This window comes from Mus musculus, chromosome 4 (genome assembly GCF_000001635.26).
Source record: "Mus musculus strain C57BL/6J chromosome 4, GRCm38.p6 C57BL/6J".
Taxonomy (NCBI): domain Eukaryota; kingdom Metazoa; phylum Chordata; class Mammalia; order Rodentia; family Muridae; genus Mus; species Mus musculus.
The window spans coordinates 41,675,541-41,697,932 of NC_000070.6; the positions used below are offsets into that span (position 1 = coordinate 41,675,541).

A 22,392-nucleotide genomic window follows, 5' to 3' on the forward strand; every position below is an offset into this window, starting at 1 on the left:
TTGACTATAAGGCTACCTGCTATACTCCCGGGGAGAAAGCCTGAAACCTGGATGTTCAAGAGCCCCTTTGATCTATCACTGGCCTCCACACAGACTCCTACTGGGCTCTGGGAAACTCAGGGCAGCAAGACAGTGGTGTGTATGCTAGCTAAGTCAGAGGTTGCTTCGACTTTACTGTGTATCAGTGATCAAAAGAAAATGAAGACTGCTCATAATGTAAGTCCTTACCAAAGGTGTTAGAACACCTTTTACCTTAGACACATGGTCTCAACAACCCGGTACCCCAGCCCCATGTCTACATATACTCATGCAGGTACACAAAATACATCCAGGATATGTTCCCAGAAGCCAGGAAGAACCCAGTGGTTCCCCCACTTAATATCCTTCCTCCCGGAATCAGTCCAGTTCCCCCACCACAGCACAAGTGCAGACCTGAGGCAAGGAAAGATTTCCTGCAGCACAGGCTCTCTGTTTTCCACTCTGAGGATGGAAATTGGGGGACTACCAACCATGCAGAAGCAGAGATCCAAAGATAGACCCCAGGGGCTACTGTGAAATTTAACCATGGCTGCTGTCAGGTCCAGCCAGCCTCGCAGTAGACCTTGGCCAGAAACACAGGCCCAAACAACCAGATACGGACCCAAACAATCAGCTCTACACTAGCACTGTCAGAGAGCCCATCAGACAAAGATGGATACAGCCAGATAAGCAGTGACCAGAGTACAGCCAGCACACCAAAGCAGCAGCCAAAAGCACAGCAAGCTGCTTCAGCAGACCCCAGCGAGGGAGAACAAGAGCTCGGGCAAAGAAACCAGCAGCAGCCAGAGACACCGTCAGAAACGCAGCCAGGGAAAGTCTGACACACAAGCAGAGAAAACGCTAGACGCAAACAGGCATCCACTCAGACAAGAAACTAGAGAGAGACCCAGAGCTGCCGCCGAATGCTCGCTCAGTCAGGAAGTAGCTGCACCACCAAGAGCATTGCCAGAGACACCGTCAGGGCCACAGCCAGAGATAGCATCAGACACACTGCCGAAGAGTCAGCCAGACACACAGCCAGAGAAGCTGACACACTGCCAGGTACACGCAGAGAAAGGGCAGAGGAAGGTGGGCATCGGGCTGTGGCGACGAGGGTGGGAGTGAGCTTGCCTTCCTGAGAGCTCCTTTATGGGCCCCCCGGCTCCCACTTGCCTCTTGGCTATCCTCCGCTCACCCTAGATGCTTGCCCTCTTCTGAGCCTGCCTGTCCTTATGGCCATAGCCACAGGTACTCTCTGCTGGTGTGACCTTGACCCCTTTCCACACCAGTGCCTCCTAGGGCCTGGGTTCCCTTTTGGGCAGGTCCCTAATGACTCTCAATCATTCCTCATCTCTAGCCACTCCTCTGGTCTAGGAGGTTAGGACAATGACTAAAGACAGAACTAGCCAATCACAAAATGACCCCAAGTCAGCTAGAATGCTGAGCTGGTTGTGGAGAAAGAGAGAGGGCGGGGTGGGGGCAGGAATCCTACCTGGCTCCCCCAACCCCCAGCCTTGGAAGGTGGCCTTTAGACCCTCCCTCCCTCTCTCTCTGCCATCTGTCCATGCTTTTCGCCTAGATCTTCCGCCTCAGTGCCAGTCCACTGACCACCACCTGGGAACAAGAAGCAGCACATGGGCAGGCAGGCAGGTAGACAAGCAAGCAGACCAGTCAGAGGTTAGATCCGGAGGGAGTGTCAGGGCAAGAGAGCAAAGCCCCTGCTCTCTGCTCCTTCTAGGTCCTAGTCACGCTCTGGAGGCGGAAGATGTCCAAGACAGGCACACATGCATCCTCCCCAGCGTACAAACACACACACACACACACACACACACACACACACACACACACGAGTCAGGCCCCCACAGGGGGAGGGGAGGCTTCTTCATCAAAGTCGCCTCCATCAGCCCGATGAGTTACTGTAAGGGCCGGGCCCTGGGCCAACGGGGCTGCAGCCACAGGAGACGGGTGCTGCTGAGAGCTAGTGAGCTAGCTAGTGCTGCAGAGAGTGGGGGTGGGGTATCAAGACAGACACTGCAGGGTCTGGGCACACAGAGCCTTGGGTAAGAGAAACAGGCCTGGTGAGGCAGAGCACTGAGTGGGTACTGATAGGGGCAAGGACTGGAGACAGAAGTTGAAGAAGAGACATGAGGCAGAAGACAGGGCACCCTGGCTGGAAACTGCAGCTATTCCAAATGAGAAGACAAACACAAAGGCTCACTATGCCCACCCTAGACCATCTCAAAAGCCCGTGTGACTCCTGTAGCTGGTAGACGGCGAGCAGTCAGTGCAGCCACCAGGACTGGTAAGACGCATGAGCAGGTTCTTCCTGCAGTTGGAAAGATTCTTGCTGGGGATCAGTCTCTAGGAAACAGGGGGGGAATAAAGCCTCACCCCCCCCTTGCTTCTGCTGATACAAAATAAAACAAAAACTGCCACCACCTCTCTGCCCTCCATCACCACCAACTCCCATCTCAGGACAAACAGCTCCTTTCCCAAATCCTTACTTTAGGACTCCAGGATAGATCTAGATGATAAACGTCATACAACCCCAGAGAAGGTTGTACCCCAGCCTAGGCTCCTTTATGGACCACACAGAGGTCAGCCCCAGAATAAGAATGGAACAGAGTGCCCAAACATCATGAAAGCAGCCCCGTGCTTTATAACACAAGCTTCCAGTACCATTTCTCACGTGGAACCCTGTGTCATCAGTACCTACATATACAAACAACATATAAGACAAATCCTAGGGCTCCACTTGAGTGACACTGTCCCACTGTGACACAAAGACACTACCACACAATGTTAATAAGTCAGAGGAAATGATACAATTGCACCTTGCACAATGACACACAAGCACGTCACCACAGTAACAATGTTGCAGTAAGAGTCAATCACAACAACACCAACAATGCACTGATACCTGTTGAAATGGATACAGTCACACAGAGTAGCAGAGAAGTTGACATGGATACAGTTCTGACACAAAGATGGTGACAGACTCAATGGCATACAGAATGATACTAGTTCACAGAAATGCTATCACCCATGGAGGCTGGCAGTAACCATTAGTGATATTGCCAGACAGCGACAAGCTACACACTGGTGACCTCAACTACCCAGTACTGGAGTCTGGTTTAGGATTCTGGACCCCAAGACCACTCTTACCAGCCCCAGCAATGTCCCAGATGCTCTGTGTCCCCACCTCACTGTTGCCTAGCTAAATGGACAATCTGGAGGGAGGGTGCTGTTTGGAAACTCCCCCCCTTATGTCTGCAGAGCTACAACCAGAAGTTTGGGGAATCCCTCTAAAAACAGATTGGGCTGTGGGTTGGGAGGACTGCTGAGTGCTGCCTGGGTCTCAGCCCCAGCTGGGTGTGTGTGATCTGTAGTAGCTATGGGTGGAGGCTGGCGTGAGGGTTAGGAATGTTCACTCTGCCCTTGACCGTGAAGGAGAAGGGCTGCCTCACGAAGTGACCTCAAAGCAAGGTTACTAATCCATCTCCAAGTTGGGTAACTGAGATCCAGTGGTCACTGGCCAGGACTCCTTGCAGTGCCTGAACAGGACTGAAGTGACTCGTTCACAGCTTTGACAACTCCAAACTCGCACAGCGTGAGTAGAAAGGGCACCCTTCCCATCTCCTCAGAGCAGTCTAAAGGTCCTACATATGGGCATAAGGCAGGCAAAGGGGACACTGATTTAAAGGTCTGGGACATCAGCAAGCCTCCAACCTGTGGAGAAATTAGGATGAAGCAAGAGAGAGGAGACATGGGGACAAGGATAGGGTGAGCAGGGAAAATTAGCCCTGGCCTGGACAAGGGGGAGCTTGGGAGAGACAGGGCAGGAAGCTCCAGGAGGGGAGGAGTCTAGGCTGGAGGCCCCCAGATCCCACCAGGCCTAGACAGCTTGGACAGTGTGGGCGGAGGGGGCTGGTGCAGAGGCCTGAATGGTTCACAGGCTGGATTGGAGGAGGACCAGGCCAAGGAGGGAGGCCTGGCTCCTGGCAGTTGGCCAGCAGGTCCCCTCACCCGGGGGGGGGGGGGGGGAAGGGGAGAGAAAGGAAGAGGGGGCACAGGTCAGGGCCACTCCTGGGCTATAGGCTCCCACTTAATAGTTGCATGCCTCCCTCCTGTCTTTCTGACTCTCTTGTCTCTGGTTCTATCCCTTTCCCTCCTTTGAATCTAGCCCTCCTCTTCCTCTCACCTCTTGGTGCCACCAAGCGACATAGGACCCAGAAGCTGTGACTGAGGTTGGGATTCAAGCCTTCTTCTCCTTCTGGGCTGCTACAGTCCCTCCCACGGCAAGCCTGAGTGCCCAGGGGAAAGGACCCCACACCAGTATGTGTGCCCCCTCCTGCTTAGAAGGGGTAGGATACGGCTGAGCACCAGTGGGAGGGAGGGCAAGACAGAGGCAGCAATAGCAATTTCCCAGCTCCAGCCTCTGGCTGAGGTTGTGGAAAAGGAGGCCGCCCCGATGTGAGTGAGTTGGGGGGGTGGGTATCCGCACCTGCTGTTGTGACCTCCAGAGCCGGAGATGGGGGCCCGTGGGGGGGGGGACACAGAGATTCCGATGGATTTTGGCAGCAGCCTGGACTCTAAGTGCTCACACACCCCCACCCCCAGCCTCTTGTACCGTGGGGACCCTGAGTTCAGCATGTGCGTGCCCTGCTTGTTGCACGTGTGTACAGGCGTGTTAGAAGAGCCTGGGGCCCTCCTACGATGGGTCTGACTGAGCAGCTGGGGACATGTCCTGGGAAGATGAGAATCCATCCCGCCAGCCTGAGCCCACATGGAGAGGTCCACTCAGAGCCCTGGAACTGTACTCGGAGCAGACCTCTAGATGCAGGAGGTCTGGGCTTGTCTCTTCAGAAGGCATTTGCTCCAGCAGCCCCTGCCTCTTGCACGGGGAGCAGGAAAGAGCAGAGGAATTCATGTTCTCTCTTTGGGCACATGCTCTGGACAGCTTCACAGAATCGGAGGCACAGGTGACAAACTTCCTACCGGCCAAGCTCAGTCCAAAGTTTGTGGTTTACAGAAGAACCAGAAGGAGCCCTCCACCCAAAAAGGGCCAATATACCAGTCATGTGAAGGGCAGCGGGGCGGGGTGGGGGCACTCATTACATGGGGAGAGTAGACAGCCGGAATGCCATGATCTCTGGGAGGGATAGGCAAGAACATATGGCTGAAAGAAACTCTCTCTAGCTGGGGTAGGTGGAAGGAAAGGGTCTACAGCAAGTGTGAACGCAGGAAGAAGAGGGCACTGTAGTGTCCTCCATGGAGTCAGAACAGACAAAATGGCTCTTCAGACTGGGAGCCTAGATCAAAGGCTTGTTTCTTTACCCCCACCCCTACCAGATCACTACTATAGTACAGCACACCCTTGAAACTATAGACATTGACTGGGCATGGTGGCACATGCCTTTAATCCCAGCCCTGAGAAGGCAGAGGCAGACAGACCTCCATGAGTTTGAGGCCAGCCTGGACTACAGGGCGAGTTCCAGAACAGCCAGGGCTATGTAAAGAGACTGTCAAAAAAAAAAAAAAAAAAAAAAAAAAAAGAAAGAAAGAAAGAAAGAAAAAAGAAAAAAGAAAATCCATGCAGGGACACACACACACACACACACACACACACACACACACACCAGCAGGGCACTCGAAGCATGAGTTTGTAACAGGAAGAACTGAAGATGGTCTTTTTGGCAGAGCCAGAGTTGGTGGGGGGAGAAGTCTCCTTTTCCTTATGGAACAATGTTCTGTTTTCTCTGCCCCCTTAGCATGCACGTGTACCATGCATGCTACTTCTGAGGAACCTTCTGCTCTGCTGGGTAAGAGCAAGCCATCCTCCCTCCCTCTCCCTGCTCTCCACAATCTGTTCCTGATGGTAAACACAGGCGTGAGTACACATGCCCACATGTTCACACACACCAGCAATTCAGGATGACACAGGACCCAGTGTTCACCTCACACTGGGAAGAGGCACATGCTAGAGAACGCTTCCAGCCAGCAGAGCCTCCCAGAGACCCCATCTACACACACACACACACACACACACACACACACACACACACACACAGACACACACACACACACACACACACACACAGACACACACACACACAGACACACACACACACACACACACACACACACACAGACACACACACACACACACAGACACACACACACACACACAGACACACACACACACACACACAGACACACACACACACACACACACACACACAGACACACACACACACACACACACAGACACACACACACACACACACACACACACAGACACACACACAGACACACACACACGGCCAGTGCTCGGCAGACATACCAGCAGCCTCACATACACGCTGACATCCAGTCACAAGCATGTGTCATGGCCTCCCCTGCAGACACGCACTGCCAATGCCTCATACATTGGTGCACACACACACACATGTGCATGCTCTCTCTCTCTCTCTCTCTCATATACGTACGTCACAGTTGCGCACAGAGACTCCCTCACACAGAACGACCACCGACTCACATATGGATACTATCACACTCAAAGCTGTCAACCCTCCACACAGATGCCACCATATGCTTCCAGAAAACCCAGAGCTCTCCAGTCACTCTCAGCCCGCTATGCTCCCAATGGGAAAGACACAGACACTCATGACAGCCACACTGGGCTGGAACCTGGGTGCGCTTGAGGAAAGGAGATAAAGCAACGTGGCTGAAGCCAGGACTGAGAAAAGGAAGGAGTACTTCACTCCTTTGCTTCTTTAAAAGACGAAGAATTACAATTATTTCCCAAGCAGCTCCTTCTTCCTCCGACCCTGCTTTCAACAACATTATGGGATGGTGGGAGATCCAGGAAGGCTGCAGGGGTGGGGAAACCCTGGGGTGAGAGATGGTGGCACTGGTGACAGCAGGTACCAGAAAAGCTCCAAACATGCCCGTGCCCCATGCCTCACTGCCTTCTCTGATTTCTCCAGGCTAAGAAGCAACAGCTTTCAGCCTATCCTCTCCCTGGTCCTCTGTGCTCTATGCTCCCTACCTGTCTCTAGTACATCCAGATAGCAGGCCTCCAGACAGACTGGATGAGAGATGGGGGATGGAGGTGGGTGGGTAGGAAGGAGATGAGTAAGTTGTCACCTAAACAATCACACCCAAGCCTCACTATCACTGTCAGGCCCGCAGAGAGGTGGAGACAGAGGCAGAGCCTTGGATAAAGTAGGCTCTCACCTAACTGGCCACTAAGGACAAGAGCCCTAAAGTGTTCTTGGGCACTGTAGTTCCACCCTCGAATCCTATCTCAGGATGGGAGGTCCTGATACTAGGTCCTAAGGCGCTGTCCAGGCAGAAGGGAATCCAGACTGAGCTGGCCAGTCCCCAAGCCTGGAACAACTGACATTCTCAGCACTTGCCTCTCTGGTTGTAGCCCTGGCCCTGTTGCCTGCATCCCAGGAAGACCCTGTTGTGCTCTCTGGTCCAGGCTTGACAGCAAACACCAGGCATAACACCTAAGGAAACTAGCCAGGCACGGACAATCCCATAAAAGCCAGGTGATCACGAATTGAGGAAAGCAGAAGAAATCAGACTGAGGCGCCAGGGGCGTGGGGGATAAGGAACCCAGATGACAGTGCCCCAAAGAAGGTAGATACTGGAGCCAAAGGAAAGCCAGGCACTGGGGACTGCAGAGAGCTGGGAGGTGTGGACAAATGAAGGCAGGCTTCGGGGATCAAATGAAACTAGGCAAGAGGCCCACAGGATGTGAGAAGAGAGAGATATCAGGAACTCATCCCCCTGTCTAGATGTCACCCCCACACCCTAGGCCTCTCTCTCGGTAGCCCCCTCCCCCAGGCCGATGGACACAGCCAGAGCCCCCTCCCCTCTCAGAGGCCTGGTCCGCCTGCAGCCAATGGGCCCCGGCCCCATCCCTGAGACCTCAGGAAGTCCCAGTCCCTCCCACCGGCTGCTGAGGCAGGGGGGCTGGGGAGAAAGCGCAGAGAAGAGAGACAGCTTGGCAGGGGGAGCGCCGAGCAGCCGCGGGGGGCGGGGGCCGAGGAAGGAGCGGGAAGCGCCGCGGCGGGCTGGCGGGCTGGCGCGGGCGGGGGTGGGGGGTCCCCGCCGCGGCGGGGCGGCGGGGTGACAAGTTCTCGGCCCCGCGGCCGCGCGCACTGACCTGGGTCCCCGCGCAGGCGCCCGGCCGGTGCTCAGCGCTCCGTGGGTCCGACCGGCAGCCTGCGGGCATCGGTCCCCGGGGCTTCCCCACCCCCGAGGGGCCGGGCCGGAGAGCCACGGCCGCGCCGGAGCCAGCGGGCGAGCGAGAGGGCGAGAGGGCGAGCGGGGAGGCGAGCGGGCCGGGAGGGGGAGGCAGCGCGCCGGGAGCCGAGCGAGCGAGCCGAGGCAGCGAGTGAGGGACGGCATGCAGTGAGGTCATCCTTTGAATCTAATTGTCTGAGTCAGGAGGAGATGTGGCACTTGATGCTGGGGGAGGGGCGGGGAGGGGACCCTCGGCACGGCCGGGGGTGGCGGGCTCCGCTCCCCCAAACCCGCGGCTTGGATGCGGGGTTCGGAGCTGACCTCTGCTGCCCGGGTACCAGCCAGCCAGCCTGGAGACGCGCATCTCAGTTCCAGCTCTGGGCCACCTTCCTGTCCTCTTGGGAGTGATGGGAACCTGCTGAAGCCCGGGTCATCTTTCCACATTTTTTTAGGGAATGGTAGACATTCCACCCCCCACCCCCCGCGCCACTCCCAGTCATAATTCTGCCCTCAAGGAAGAAGAGTGTACTTCAGCCCTCCACATTGTCTCTGTGTACTTCAGGAAAATGGGCCTGGGACTCTTCTCCCAAGTTTACCTGCACTAGTAATCTGGTGGGATGTCGAAATTGAGCCCCAGTCACGGCCTTGCTCTCTGGGAAGAACCGTGCAGAGACCAAAGATCCCCCATCCCAATAAACGCCCCCCCCCATTCTTGCTCTATTTGCTCAAGCCTCCCTCGTTCAGGAGGGCCAAGCAGGGCCAGTCTCCAGGAGCACCAGGAGGCTACCCAAAGGACTCAGCTGCTCAGACTGTAGTGGGGCAAGTCAGCAGCTAGGCCTCGGGCTGGTGAGGCTCACACACCCAGGCGTGTACACAGAAGTACATGCACACATCTGCACACACGGGCGGACGGGCGCAAGGATGGACCAGGCGGCTAGGGATGCTCTCACCGAGGGGCCACGTGCCCCTCCCCTCGCCCCCGTGGGGGAGGGGTGATAAATATTTAAGGGGCTTTTAGCTCAGAAGGGGCTGAAGCCGGGGGAGGGAGGGGGATCCACGCTGCCTGATTAATGGGGTTACGGGCTTGGATCAATCTGTCCGCCTGCCGCTCCCTCCTTCCCTCCTCCTCCCTCCCTCCGCCTAATGCGCTTTATCAGGAGACGTTTTTCTGACTTGGCAGCGTCGCGCGTTTTAAATAGACCCATTTAGAGCTCGGGTTGGGGGAGAAGAAGGGGGAGGTGGAGGGAGACAGAGATTGAGACGGGCAAGGAGACAGAGACAAATAGGGAGAGAGACGCCCGGAAGAGAGAGACAGCAGTGGGGGGGAGAGGGAGAGAGAGAGAGAGAGAGAGAGAGAGAGAGAGAGAGAGAGAGAGAGAGAGAGAGAGAGGCAGAGGAGAAAGGAGAGGCTGAGGGTAAGACTCCCGTGGAGGCTGAGATCGAGGGAGGTGATGGGAGGCCAGAGCAAAGGTGGGGGCTGCAGAGCAGAAACAAACACAGAAAGACCGAGAGAGGAGAGCAGGCACCAGCAGCCAGCAGAAGCCCAGAGAGAGGCTCTCTGCAAGGGCTGAGTGCTAGCTTGGGAGACAGCAGATATCTTTTATTTCCAAAAACAGTTTTTCATCCACTTTGTTAAATTAAAAAGCTGTTTTTAAAGTGGCGCTGGAGGTGCTGCGGGGAGCGTGGACAGAACTGCCAAGGCCTCCTTCCTCAGCCCCACAGAAGCAGCTCCAGCCTGAGCCCCTGGGGTGTCTCCAGCTCCCCTGCTCTCTGCGATCCTCTGAGATCCCCAGGGACAGGGTCAGGGCATCTGAGCTACTGTTCACTGGCAGGAAGTCCTTCCTGCTGTCTGGCTTCAGTCTCTCTTGCTGTAAGGAGTTCTCTCTCTCTCTCTCTCTCTCTCTCTCTCTCTCTCTCTCCTGAGCACGACCTTCACTCCTTAAGCCTCTCTTCTAGCTCCCTACAGTGCTCCCAATTTGGGGGTGCTTATGGCCAAGTAGCTTGTTTTTCTGGTAGGACATCAGATTCCCAGATATACTCCAATAAATACCATCTATTATTCTGTAAACCCATTTCATAGCCCCTCTAGTTTGAACACACTTCTAACATAGACCCCACCCCATGTCCTTAGGACCTCTGGGAGGAATGAGGTGGGAAGCCTAGTTTACAGTACAGCATCTCTTCCTCCTTCCTCCTCTGGACCCCTGAACCATCTAAGCTCCCCGGAAGGCCATGTGTCAGCCTGGACTACCCCACTCCATCCTTAACAACATGCACTCCTGGTTTTGAAGGGTTGGTCGCCCCCCACCCCACCTCTCGCCTCCCTGCCCCGCTGCCCCAAGCCGGGAAAATGGCCAGTCTGTTTGGGAGCTGAGATGAAAAGCCCAGCCGGCCTTTGTGGGCCTCTGGCCTTTGTGGGCCTTTGGCGGGTTTTGGACAATAGGCCCTTCCGTTCCGCTCCAGTGCCTCAATTCCTCAGATGCCCCCACCCTGGGGCTGCCAATCCAGGGGCCTTGCCTGCTTGAATGAGAGGCAAAGAGGGCGAGACTCAGCCCCACTGCTGGCCCCACAAGACTTTTGGACCTGCCATTCCATCTCCTTCAAGCTCAGCTACTCCTTCAAGCTCAGCTACTCCTTCAAGCTCAGCTGCTCCCCCAGTGGAGTCAGAGAGATGTTTTAGGGGCAGAGAGTGAAGGAAGGGGAAGTCACAGATAGCAACAAGATGTTCCTAAATCTGGCATTCAGCATCCTCCACACAGAAGGGTATCCTGACTGGTGCTGCCCTTTCCTGTGTGATGGAGGATGAGTTTCTTTCCTCCTCTGGAACTAATATAGGGCCACAAGGAGTCTCAGGCCCCAGGTCTTGGGAGACAGGACAGGAGAGCTGCAGGAGCAGGTCTCAGGTCTGTCACTCAGGGCCCAGTGCACCTGCCTGATGCCCCAAGAACAGCTTGCTCTGCATGGGCTCCCAGCACCTACCTCGTTACCACCAGCTGTTCTCCACACACATCAATATTATCCTCCTCTCCAGACCAAAGTCTTCCTGGGATGATGTGACGGGGCAGGGTTCTGGAAGGGCAAAGGACATACATCAGGTCAGAGAAACCACAGGTCTTCCTGGAGCCCATCCCACACTCACAAGCCCACTCTTAAGGGAGGCCAGCATCTCAGTGTTCTCATCTGTTAAATGGGAACAGTTACCTCGGCGCACCGTTTTGATGACTCAGCACCTGAGCAGTTGCTAGCGGGTGGGCCTCAATCACAGCTAAGTGAGACTGCTCACCTAGCATGGGTTCCCCAGCATGACACCCCACCCCCCAAAGCTAGCTGTTATTATCATATCTCTGCCAGAAGCAGATATGCCTGGGAGAGGAAAAAAAGCAGTATAGTCTTCTTCTACCAGCTCTTTGCTGACTTCAGTTCTAAACCACAGGGACAAACAAAGGGCACAAGATAGGCCTGACACCACTCACAGATACATACCACAGATTCCCACACAGGCAGGGTTCAGGCAGAAAGGCCCCCACATCACACACGCTCGCGAGCGCGCGCGCGCGTGCACACACACACACACACACACACACACACACGTGTCACGGGCGCTGGCCTCGATGCCCACCATCCCCACATCCTCCAGATCCCCACCGTGACTTCCTGAGCATCCAGCATGTGCCGGAATTGTTTAAGCAGCCATATTTGCAGCATCCTCTCTTCTTGGTGATCCCTCCATGAGATGGGTGCTAACGTAATTGCCACTTGACAGCAAACAAACAAACAAACAAACAAACAAGCAAACAAACAAAAAAACCCTGGCATTCAAAGATATTAAATAACTTACACAAGACTGTAGGTCTGACCACTCCTGGAGCCCAGAACGGAATCCGTACCCCTCCCCCCTCCACCTTTCCATGCCAGCCTGCCTCTGTAGCTCTTACCCACTTACACAGTGCTAAGGGTATTTATTCTTTTCGGTCGTGCTGGACCCATGCTAACTCATTAAGCCTATCTGCAGCATCAGCTCACAACTGCCCAGGTCCTTGGCTCTGCAGTTTTTACATTAAGTCCTAACTGACGGCTAATTTACCCCCTTAGACAGGCTCTCCCTGTATAGATTAGAGATTTTCTGGCCCCTGCCTCAGGGAAGTCAAAGTGTTTGCCCCTACACCCAGCTTAACGTACACACACCCTTCCTTTATTCTTACTTACCTTATGTGCATGAGTACTCTGTCTGGGTATATGTATGTGTTTTGCTTGTACACATGTACATCATATGAGCACACGGTGCCCTTGGAGATCGGAGGAGGGGTTTGGATGCCCAGAACTGGAGTTACAGGAGCCGCCATGTGGGTCCTGGGAATTGAACCTGGGTCCTCTGCCAGAACAACCCTTAAGTTACATTTAAAAACAAAACTGTATGTTGTGTATGTGCATGTTCCTAAGTGTGTGTGTGTGTGTGCACCACATGTGTGCAGGAGGCTGCAGAAGTGTCAGGGGTGTCAGATCCCTTTAGCTGAAGTTACAAGCCATGTGGGTCCTGGGATCCGAACCTGGGTCCTTTGCAGGAGCAAGTTAGTGCTCTTCACCGCTGAGTCATCTCTCCAGCTCCTTAACTTACATTTTTGTGCCAAATCATCAAAACAACATTCTGAGGTAGCCTTATTTCTACTCAGTAGTGAGAACACTGAGACAGCAAAAGCTGTTCTTCCCAAACGGTGCAAATGGCCACTGGCAAGGGCCCTGGGACTTCAGAAAACCTTCAATGAATTCTGACCACTCAATAGACCCCTCACCTTCTACAAGTCCCCAGGAGATATTAAGGGTCTAACTGCTTCCTCAACAGGTCCCAGAGTAAATCTGCCAAAGGTATGATTAGGGGCCTACATGCACACTCATGAGAAAGAAAAGGGACTCTGTCATGGAACCCTGCCCAGAAACCAGAACCATCACTAACAAGAGAAGGCCAGTAACGAAAACAGTGTGTTAGAGAGACAGGCTGGCTGGTGGTGACAGATACCAACACACCAAGACACAGGCCCAAAAGCAGGGAGATAGAGGGAAGGCAGACAGACATCAGGCCAAAGAATGACAGGTAGCTTGAAATAAAGACAATGGCAGTAGAGAGGGGACAGGCTACATGAAAACACAGACAGATACACACTGACACACAGCGGAATAGATAATTATAGACCCATCTGACCTTCACAAGAAAACAAAAAACAAGTCAGACTTAGGCTGTGTGTGACATGTATGTGCGTGTGTACGTGTGTTGGGGGAAGCATGCAGTATCTCCACGCACATTACACCAGCTGCTTCCAACAATCTCATCTGATTAATAATAAATGCCCTGTAATTACAGCTGCTCCCCCCAGCCCTTCTTCCTGTTTTTTTTTTTTTTTTTTTTGTCAGCTGCCGCCAGGCCAGCCCCCTCCCTTCCCATCATGGCTCCCATGACCCTCTCTGTCCTCACCTGCAGCTTTCTAGAAGAAGGAGAGAATGTGAGCTGACAGGCCAGATTCCCGCTCTGCAGGGGCTCCCCGGCTCTCTAACCTGGATGAATGCTCTTAGGTGCCAGGCAAGATTTGTCCTCTGCATTCCTTCCTTCTCAGCTCCCACCCCCCCACCCCCACCCCCACACCTGTGTGTCACTGGCACTCCAATATGGCTAGAGAGACACACAGGTGAGCTCTCCTCAGTTACCCTCACTCTCTTGCCAAAGATGTCACCACTCACAAGCCACTTACCCTTGGAAACCCAAGAGGCTTGAAGGCAAAAGGAACGCAGACAACGGACTCCCCCACTTCCACCTCACCACTCAGGGCTCTAAACATCCCAGTCTCCTTGGTTCCCCATTGCCCCCACGTGCCCCCAAGTCTACCTCCTCCCAGGCCTCCCACCACCAAAGCATCTCTATCAGAATCAGCCGCTTCTATGCCGATCTGTTTCTAATCGCTGGGGCCTGGTTCACGCTTGCACCCCCCACCCAATATTGATTCCATTATTTGGAGAGACATTGACGTCAGGAGTCTGGATGGGTGCCAAAACCGCCTTCTCTCCAGGCCTGGGCCAGGGCCCAGCGCCCCCCCCCCCAAATCCTGCGATTTCATGGAGGGGCGTGGAAAGGTCAGCTCACAGGCCAAGGTCACGTGGCATCTGCCTTCCCATACTGGACTCCTTTTGCTGTTTTTGGGACCACCATGCAGTGTTGTTCCTCCTCCTGAGGAGAGGGCCCACACAAAGGCCTGGGGTCAGAAGTGAGGTACAAGTCTACAAAAGGGGGTCTTACTGAAATCCTTGCTAGGACTTGCTGCACAAAAGGCATTTGGGAGAGCCAGTGGCTCAGGAGAGGGTACTTAAGGAAGCCACTGTTTACTTACCACACACACTTGCTAGGAACTTGAAAAGCCGCCACTGACTTTTCGTTCTGGTGTTGGGTGCTCTTACCCTGCTAAGGAGGAAACTCCCTGTAGTGTTAGGATTACCAGTAGCCCTAAGCTAAGTATTGCCTTCATTTAACTAACCACACACAACTGATCTAATAAAGCTTTGCTCTGTATGGATTAGAGGCCCTGCCCCTCCTGCGTTGCCCACCGAAGCCTGCCTCAGTTTCCCCTGCTCAACTTTCACTCCCAGCCTCTCCTAGGAGACTCTCACCATGAAGTGGGTGTGGGTCTCTCCTTATCTCTCTCCAGCTAAGGTGCTGCACAGGACCCCAACAGCAACTCCAGGCCTCTGGAAGGGCTGCACATGTTTTAGGGTCCGTGTTTTCAGACAAACATTAATAACCAACCAAGAGACAGTCCACCCTGCCTGAGCTTCGGTGACTTGGATATGGGGGTCCATTCTCCAGACCTACAGAGAATTAAGGACACACTCTACACCACAGGAGAATAGAAACTGGGGAGAGAGCAGAAAGACCTCCGATCACTGCCTCAGGACCAGGTTACTGTCTGCTGCGCTCTCGCTCTCTCTCTCTCTCTCTCTCTCTGTCTCTCTCTCTCTCTCTTTCTCCCTGTCTCTCTGAGGGAAGAGGGGCTTTCCTTATTTCCATCTTTCAAATGACTCACTGACCCTTTGAACCAGGGAGCGGCACAAAGAGGAGCCCCTGGGCCTCGAACCTGAAACCCCGAAGGGTCCCCCTCTCACAATCATGCCTCCATGTGGAGAATCCACTTCCGGCCAAGCACCAGGAACATAGTCCTGCCCACAAGAAGCCGCTTGTTTGATGGAAGAGAAAAGGCTTTGTTTTTTTATTACTCGTCCTTTCTGCATCACAGGCAGGGTACAGCGGTGACCGTGGCAGACCCAGAACCCACACAGGCAGCACTAGCACCTTGCTGTACAATGCAAGGAAAGAACACATAAGGGTATGGCTGGACCCTGCCTGGAATCAGCAGGAATCTGTCCCCAAGTCCAGGGACTCTCCAGCACATTCCCAAGACACAGATAGGCCCTGCTGCTTAAAAGTCACCACCACTGCCTGACTTCAGTTCCTTCTGATGTAGTCGTAACCTCAACTTCTGGGCACTGGGTCCCTACAGCTGTGGGGTCGAACATCTGCTCCAGTTCCTCCTTTTGCCTTTGGGCAGCTTTTGCTTTTGGCTCTGATGACACCCCCTCCCCAAACCCAGCAAGGCTTTAGGGGCTCCCTTTGCCTGCTGCAAAAATAAAGGGGGACAATGACCCCTTGCTCTCTACCCACAGTTCCTCCCCACAGGAAGCCAGAGCCAATGTGGGTGTGGTCACCCAGGGCCACAGGAGTTCACTGTCCCTCCCTCCCCCCACCCCTGACCCCACAGTGGGCTCTGGAGGAGGGGGGTCAGTCCACTTCAATCTTCTTGCTTTCTGGACCCCCTCCCCAAACCACGCACACATGGTCCCCCCCCCAACCAATCTGCATTTCAAAGAAAATTCACTCCATATGTTTCCGATTCATTTACACTTCAACTCGCTATGGGGGGGCAGAATGCAGAACGCCTTGCCTCCAAGCCCCCCCCCCCACTGCCCCCATAGGGAGGCTGGAGTGCATGTGTCCAAAGGGACACATCTTTCAAGGCTATGGAGCAGTTAAAGCCGGACCACTTCAGCCTGATGTGCCCCCTCCATGATCCAAGTCCCTACTGTGTAAGCATCTATGGGGCTGGGGTGGGGGTAGTATGCCTCAGGTGGTCCCACCACTGGTCCCCACCATGGGCTGGTGAAGTCCAAGACCATTTCTCTAAGGCAGGTAAAGTCCTGGGAAGGGCTGCAGCCTGGACTCCCTAGGGCTAGTGTTCTTTTAGGGAGCAGGGAGGGGGATGTTGTGTATTCCTGGGTAAACACTGGAGCCATGAGACATAACATGGCCCCTACCCTTCTCCAGCCGGAGCAGAGGAGAGTAGAGAGGGTGCAATTAGAGACAGCCTCTTCTCTCCCAGAATCACTAATGCACCTGGGAACATTCCTGAAGTCCCAGCCCCAGCCTGGAAGATGAGTGGGTTGAGGGGAGAAGCTGTCTAAGGACTTGAGTCTCTCACCCCCACCTCCCCGCCGCCCTGATCCTTTCCACCACAGAAAAGGTGCCCACAACTATTTAAGGAATATTTCATGGCACATGGAGGAATCTGACAGTTCATTGACCCCTGTACCATCAAACCACTCAGACATTCTGCCAAGAGCCTAGTTGGCTGGTAGAAAGGCTTGACTTGCACAGTGTCTCCCACCATCTTGTTCATCAGATAGATCACAGCCCGTGTAAAAGACCAGAAATAAACAGAACCAAGCGGACGCCCCGTCTTCACCCCGGACATGTCTCTGTTCCTCACCTTGATTCCCCTGATGCAGCACCACAACCCAAAGAACATGCCTGGGAACACATGACAAAGTCTCAACTCCCCTGGCACTGTGTGGGTCTGCATGTGAGCCACAGGATGGAAGTGGGAGTTTCGTGCGAGCGTCAGGATCTAATGTCAGTCTGAGCATGAACTCTAAGATCAAAGTGTGGGGTTGTATGGTTCTCTGGCAGTGTTGGAGGGAGAGCCAAGAAAGATGGGTGCATGAACCAAGGTCCTGAGGTGTGTCCCTGACTGTGGGTCGGAGAGGGTCAGAAAGTAGGCTCAGAGACCGGCTGAGCCCCAAGTGTGAATTCTTGGCCTTCGGGGCTTTCTGGGTGTGAGTCCGGGTTTCCCTTTTAAGTATGAATGTCAAGCCCTCAGTGCCTCTAAAAACCCAAGTGTTTCAAAATCCAAGCAAGATAATCTACTTGATTACAGGAAGAAGTGAGAATCCACAGTGTGGCCACTACAGTTCTAATACGCGTCTAAGCAGGAACACCCAGATCCTCCTGTGAATCTGAGTGAGTGACCCAGATCCTGGTATGAGTTCAAGGTTAGCCCCTTGAGTCTAACCCTTCAATTCCCCAGGTGAATCTAAGTGTGAACCAAAGGTCCTCACATGACTCCACGTGAGCGCTGTTGAACTTGAACTCGAGCCCCATTTGTAGAGTTGGGAGTCAGAGTGGGACTGGCTGGCACAGAGGGCATGGCAGCCTGACAGGAACTGCAGTGTCCTGAGAGAGCCCTTGCATTCACACGGGAGTTCAGCATTCTTCCTGCTGAGTCTGAGTTTGAATATGGGCCTCTAATCTCAGTGTGGCAGGGCCCCTGAATGAATGAGTCAACCTGAGGTCTCCGGGGTCTTACAGAGTCAAGAACTGGGGTACCAGTTCATGAACCTCATGGAGCTTCTGTGGGCCAGTTCTAAGTCTGGGATGTGAACCCGTGAGTGAAAGGATACAGATATGCAAGTGTGAGCCCCCGAAGAGAGCAGAGCTGATATTCAAGCACCCCCCCCCAGAAGGGAAGTGTAAATCTACATGTGAATCCCACTCCCCTGGTGTGACTCTGAATGCAAGCCCTCTGAGTGTAACCCCCCACCCCCACCCCCAGTCTCTGGAAGGAGCTTAAGTGTTCCAGTGTGAATCTGAATGTGAATTCTAGAGCCCCAGGAAGTCTTGAGTGTGAACTTTAAACTCTTAGTCTTTGGGTAGAGTCAGCGTCCCGACTGGAGTATCAGTTCTGACAGAGTCTGAACCTTTAGCTCCATCTTAATCCTAGAGCCTCAGAAACCGAGAGAAAGGATTTGTGTGGGCTGTCAGAGTGAAGACAGGGACAAAATATGAGACTCACTGTTCTCCTCACCTCCCAGATCCAAGCTAGCTCTGCATCTCCACGAAGAGCCAATTGGGCAAGCCCCCAGGGTCAGACACACAAAAATACACCCTATGTTTCAGACCGCAGGACACACAACAGTTGACTAACGCACAAACACTCTGTATTCTCAACTCTTACCACCTCAGAGGATAGGGTACACAAATACATCCTGTGACACAGACAAATATATCACAGGCAGAACAAGTTGTGTTAAAGACACACAGCATACAGACACACGCCCAGTGTTGCCGGCAAGATGCTAGACTTGCGTGCACAAACACATACATACATAAATGCGGGGGTGAGGGGGATGAATTCTCAAACAGAGAGACTAGACAGAAAGAAAGAAAATCCTGAATTTTCAACAAGGCGTGAAATAGTCCTGCCCGCCTGAAGCTACTGGAGGGGGGAGGGGGGCCAGGGAGCCAGAAAGCTAGACGCTGGAGAAGCTCGCAGAGGAGAGGAGTCGTGGAGAGCTGTCCGTCTGGTGACCTCCTCGCGGCCCAGCCCCCCACGCACCGGGAGATACACTACTCTATACAGCCTGGGGACACCCAGAAACACCGGAGAAGGCACACATGGGCAGACTCACAAAAGAGACACTTGGGGATATGCCACGGGCTTGGAATCACACACACCAGAGGACTTACAAAGAGACACACTGAAAGGGACTCACTGCGTGCAGATACATCCAGGCGGACTCATGAGAAAACCATAGGCAGGATCACACCGAGACACACACACACACACACACACACACACACACACGCCCCACAAGCGGATTCATACGGATACCCAAGGCACTGGCAGAAGCGCAGCCATCCCTTTACACTCCCGGGCACTTTGAAGTCCAGATATTTCCCCCTCGAGAAAGAAGCAAGCTTTGGGTGCGTGGGGGGTCACTGCGAACCCCCTAGCTCTGGAATTTTCCCAGACCCCGCGCATGCTGCTCAAGGGTGGGAAGAACAGGGACACTAGGACTAACCGCCCTGGCCACCTCCCTCCAGCCCTGATCGCCCAGCTTCACCACCACCACCACCACCACCACCACCACCACCACCACCACCACCACCACCACCACCACCACGCCCAACCCCTGGCGCGTCCGGACGTAGGGGGCTGCTGCTCGTGCGCCCCCGCCCCCGAGTTTGCGGGCAAAGTTTCTCGTGAACTTTCCTACCTCCCCCGACCGCGGGGCCCACGCGTGTCCCCTCACTCACTCTACCCGCACGCACGAGGGCCGCCGGTCTGTCCGCCTTGAGCGTTCGAGGGTCAAGCCTCGCGCAGACCGCCGCGGAACACTCACCGCGCCCTCGGGCCACCCGGGCTCCGCGCCGCGCCCTTCGGCCGCTGCAGGCGGGGAGCGAGGCAGGAGCGCGGAGCGAGCACTGCGGCCGGATCCCACTGCCGAACCCCGCGCCGCGCCGGCTGGAGCCGCCGCCTCCACTGCCGCCGCCGCCGCCCGCTCTGCACCGGCTCCTCTGCTCTCCGCGGCTTTAACCCCCCCATCCTCCTCCCTCCCTCGCGCGCTCCCTCCCTCCTTCCCTCGCCCATGTGACCGCGGGCGCCCGCTCGGCCGCGCGCGCCCTTGCTCCCCTCCCCCTCTCGCCTTGTCTCCCCGCGCCTCCGCTGCCGCGCACCACGACCCCCCCTCCCCGCCACGGCCCCCGCGCGCCTCCGCTTTGGCACGTTCCCGCGCCTGGCACGCGCGGCACGCTCTCGGGGGCACGCTCGCCCGCGCCGGCCTGTGAGCCCCCACTCCCACTCGCCCCGCGCAGGCAGGAGCCCTACCCCCCGCTGGCACGCTCGCCCGCACTGGCACGCGTGGCCCCCTCGCATTCGCCCTTTCTCCGGCGCGCCCTCTGGACGGCTATGGACCCCGTGCTTCACGCGCGCTCGGGCCGCGGGTCTTGCAAACGCGCGCGCACACCCACACCCACTCCGCCCGCTCTCCTAGGGCGGCCGGGAGCGCACCCACCCGCGAGTGATCGCTCATCACACTCTCAGCTTTGGCCAGGTCTCTCCTGCACACACGGTCGTCCGTTCTGTCCCTCAGTGTCTCACACGGACACTCTGGCACACCCGGGACCAACTCTGGGGTCCTTCTAGCATCCTCGAGAGGAGTACCAGACAGAGCCCCCAGTTCCCATAAATCAGCCCGCTCACTCCTCCCCTGTTTCTACCACCCCCATCAACAAGCCCCTCTTGGTCCCTTGTCCGGAGTTAACGGGTTTTATGCTTCCATGACTCCAGCGGACCAGGATGGATACCCAGGCCCTTGCCATTACTACTCATTCCCTAGGCCACCGGGCCTGGAAAGCGGAAAGCGGCCTCCAGGAGAGAGCTAGGGAAGCTGTGACTTAACTGCCTGGTAGGACGGTTTTAGGGCAGGGCATAACACTCTGTGAGCTGAGCTTGGCTCTGGCACACACACACACACACACACACACACCCCGCAGCCTGGGCCTTGGAGGGCGGGGGCAGGGTGTTCACTTCACTGGACCTAGGTAGGCCCCTGTTCTGTCTGCAATATGGGAGATTAAGGTTAGACAACCTGATCAACTTCTGAGGCCACACGAACGCGCATTAGCAAAGGGGATGGCAGAGGCAGAGAACCGGAGGTCCACCCCCTTGGATTTTTCGACTGGCCTTTGACCCATAATCCCTGGGCCTTACCCCTCCAAGGAACTGTTCCCCGGCTGAGGGCTAGGGGAGGGAAATATCGTTTCTTCACACGTTCCCCAGCAGGCTGCCTACAGCGCCCGGGCCCTTTCCCAACCAATGCCTCAGAGACTCTGCTGCAGAGGAAAAACCGTTCCCGCCACTGCTGGGGCTTTCCGCTTTCACTTCCATGGCTCCACCGTCCAACGGTCTGGAGTCAGGCTGGACTGGAGCTCAGAGGAGGTGGGCCAGGGCTTAAGGACACACAGCGAAGCTCAGGTCAGAGCACACAACCAGCTTCTCTGCACCCACCTCAGCTCCCCAGGATACAGACCCTAACTAGTCGGCTGCGGGAAGGAATGCAGGAAGGGCGACGAAATACGGAGCGTTGGTGATGGGAACACACGCAGGCGCGGGCACGCGCGCACACACACACACACACACACACACACACACACACACACACACACACGAACTGTCTTTCTGTGCTGATGGTAGGCCTGGACCAGGTCAGGTTCTGGAGGAGTAGCCGATGCTGATGAGACTACGTGCTCACACCGGTCTGGGGACAGGCAGACAAACGGACACGGAGATCTGCAAGTCCTGAGTGGGTCATCTTGACTTTTCAGATGCTCCTTCTGCAGGTTGAGGGCAGTCAGGATTACCCCACACACACACACACACAAACGACACCAGGGCACAGGGAGGCTACCATCATCACTGCCGCAGCCACCTGATGCAGGCTCATTGTTCGCACCAGACGACACAAGTCCAGGAATACGACCCAGTGTGGGGGAAGATGAGGAGGGACACACGTCGGACCCACGGTGGTGGTGGTGGTGGTGGTGGTGGTGGTGGTGGTGGTGGTGGTGGTGGTGGTGGTGGTGGTGTGTCGGACGGCAGCTCCTGGAGCGGAACCAGCAAACACGTTCATTTCCCCGGGGCCGCAGCGACACCTGGCGGGAAGATGGGGATGTGTGTTCTTGGGCTGCGACTCCGGCTTGGCGCTCAGGCCTTGAGGACCCACGGAACAAGGAAGGATCTGTCCCCTTTCCATCCTGTGGTCACCTAGCTCAGAACCTAAATTCTTCCCACTGAGCTGGGCCAACAGCGGCCTATGGGTAGAGCTAGGCTTCCTAGACAGGCCTTCACCTCTGGTCACACTCCATTTCCAGGTCTGGTAAGAGAGCAGGCCAGCCCATATCTGCGCCAGCCCCTTCTCTTGCGGTGGTAAGGTAGACCACACTCATGGACACCTTCACTCAAA

At 55.3% G+C, this 22,392-nt stretch overlaps 1 protein-coding gene across 13 annotated transcripts in view; it reads right to left on the bottom strand.

Moving 5' to 3' along the window:
- Cntfr (ciliary neurotrophic factor receptor) overlaps positions 1 to 21,551 on the bottom strand; it is a 39,594-nt gene extending 18,043 nt beyond the window's left edge. The window contains exons 1-2 of one of the 13 annotated variants that reach the window (NM_016673.2): positions 21,438 to 21,551; positions 11,257 to 11,346 (exon numbers count right to left, since the gene is read on the bottom strand). Coding sequence is in view for 1 of the 13 variants with exons in the window: in XM_006537596.4 (XP_006537659.1) it covers positions 8,198 to 8,455 (258 nt within the window). In the remaining 12 variants the exon portion in view is untranslated. Of the gene's footprint in view, positions 1 to 432; positions 7,978 to 8,197; positions 8,940 to 11,256; positions 11,347 to 11,922; positions 13,641 to 14,651; positions 19,484 to 19,644; positions 19,974 to 20,073; positions 20,181 to 20,255; positions 20,386 to 20,442; positions 20,498 to 21,437 lie in introns of those variants that run through there. The other 12 variants (XM_011249917.3, NM_001136056.3, XM_030253151.1 and 9 more) reach the window with 12 other exon arrangements.
- Positions 21,552 to 22,392: the final 841 nt, after the last annotated feature.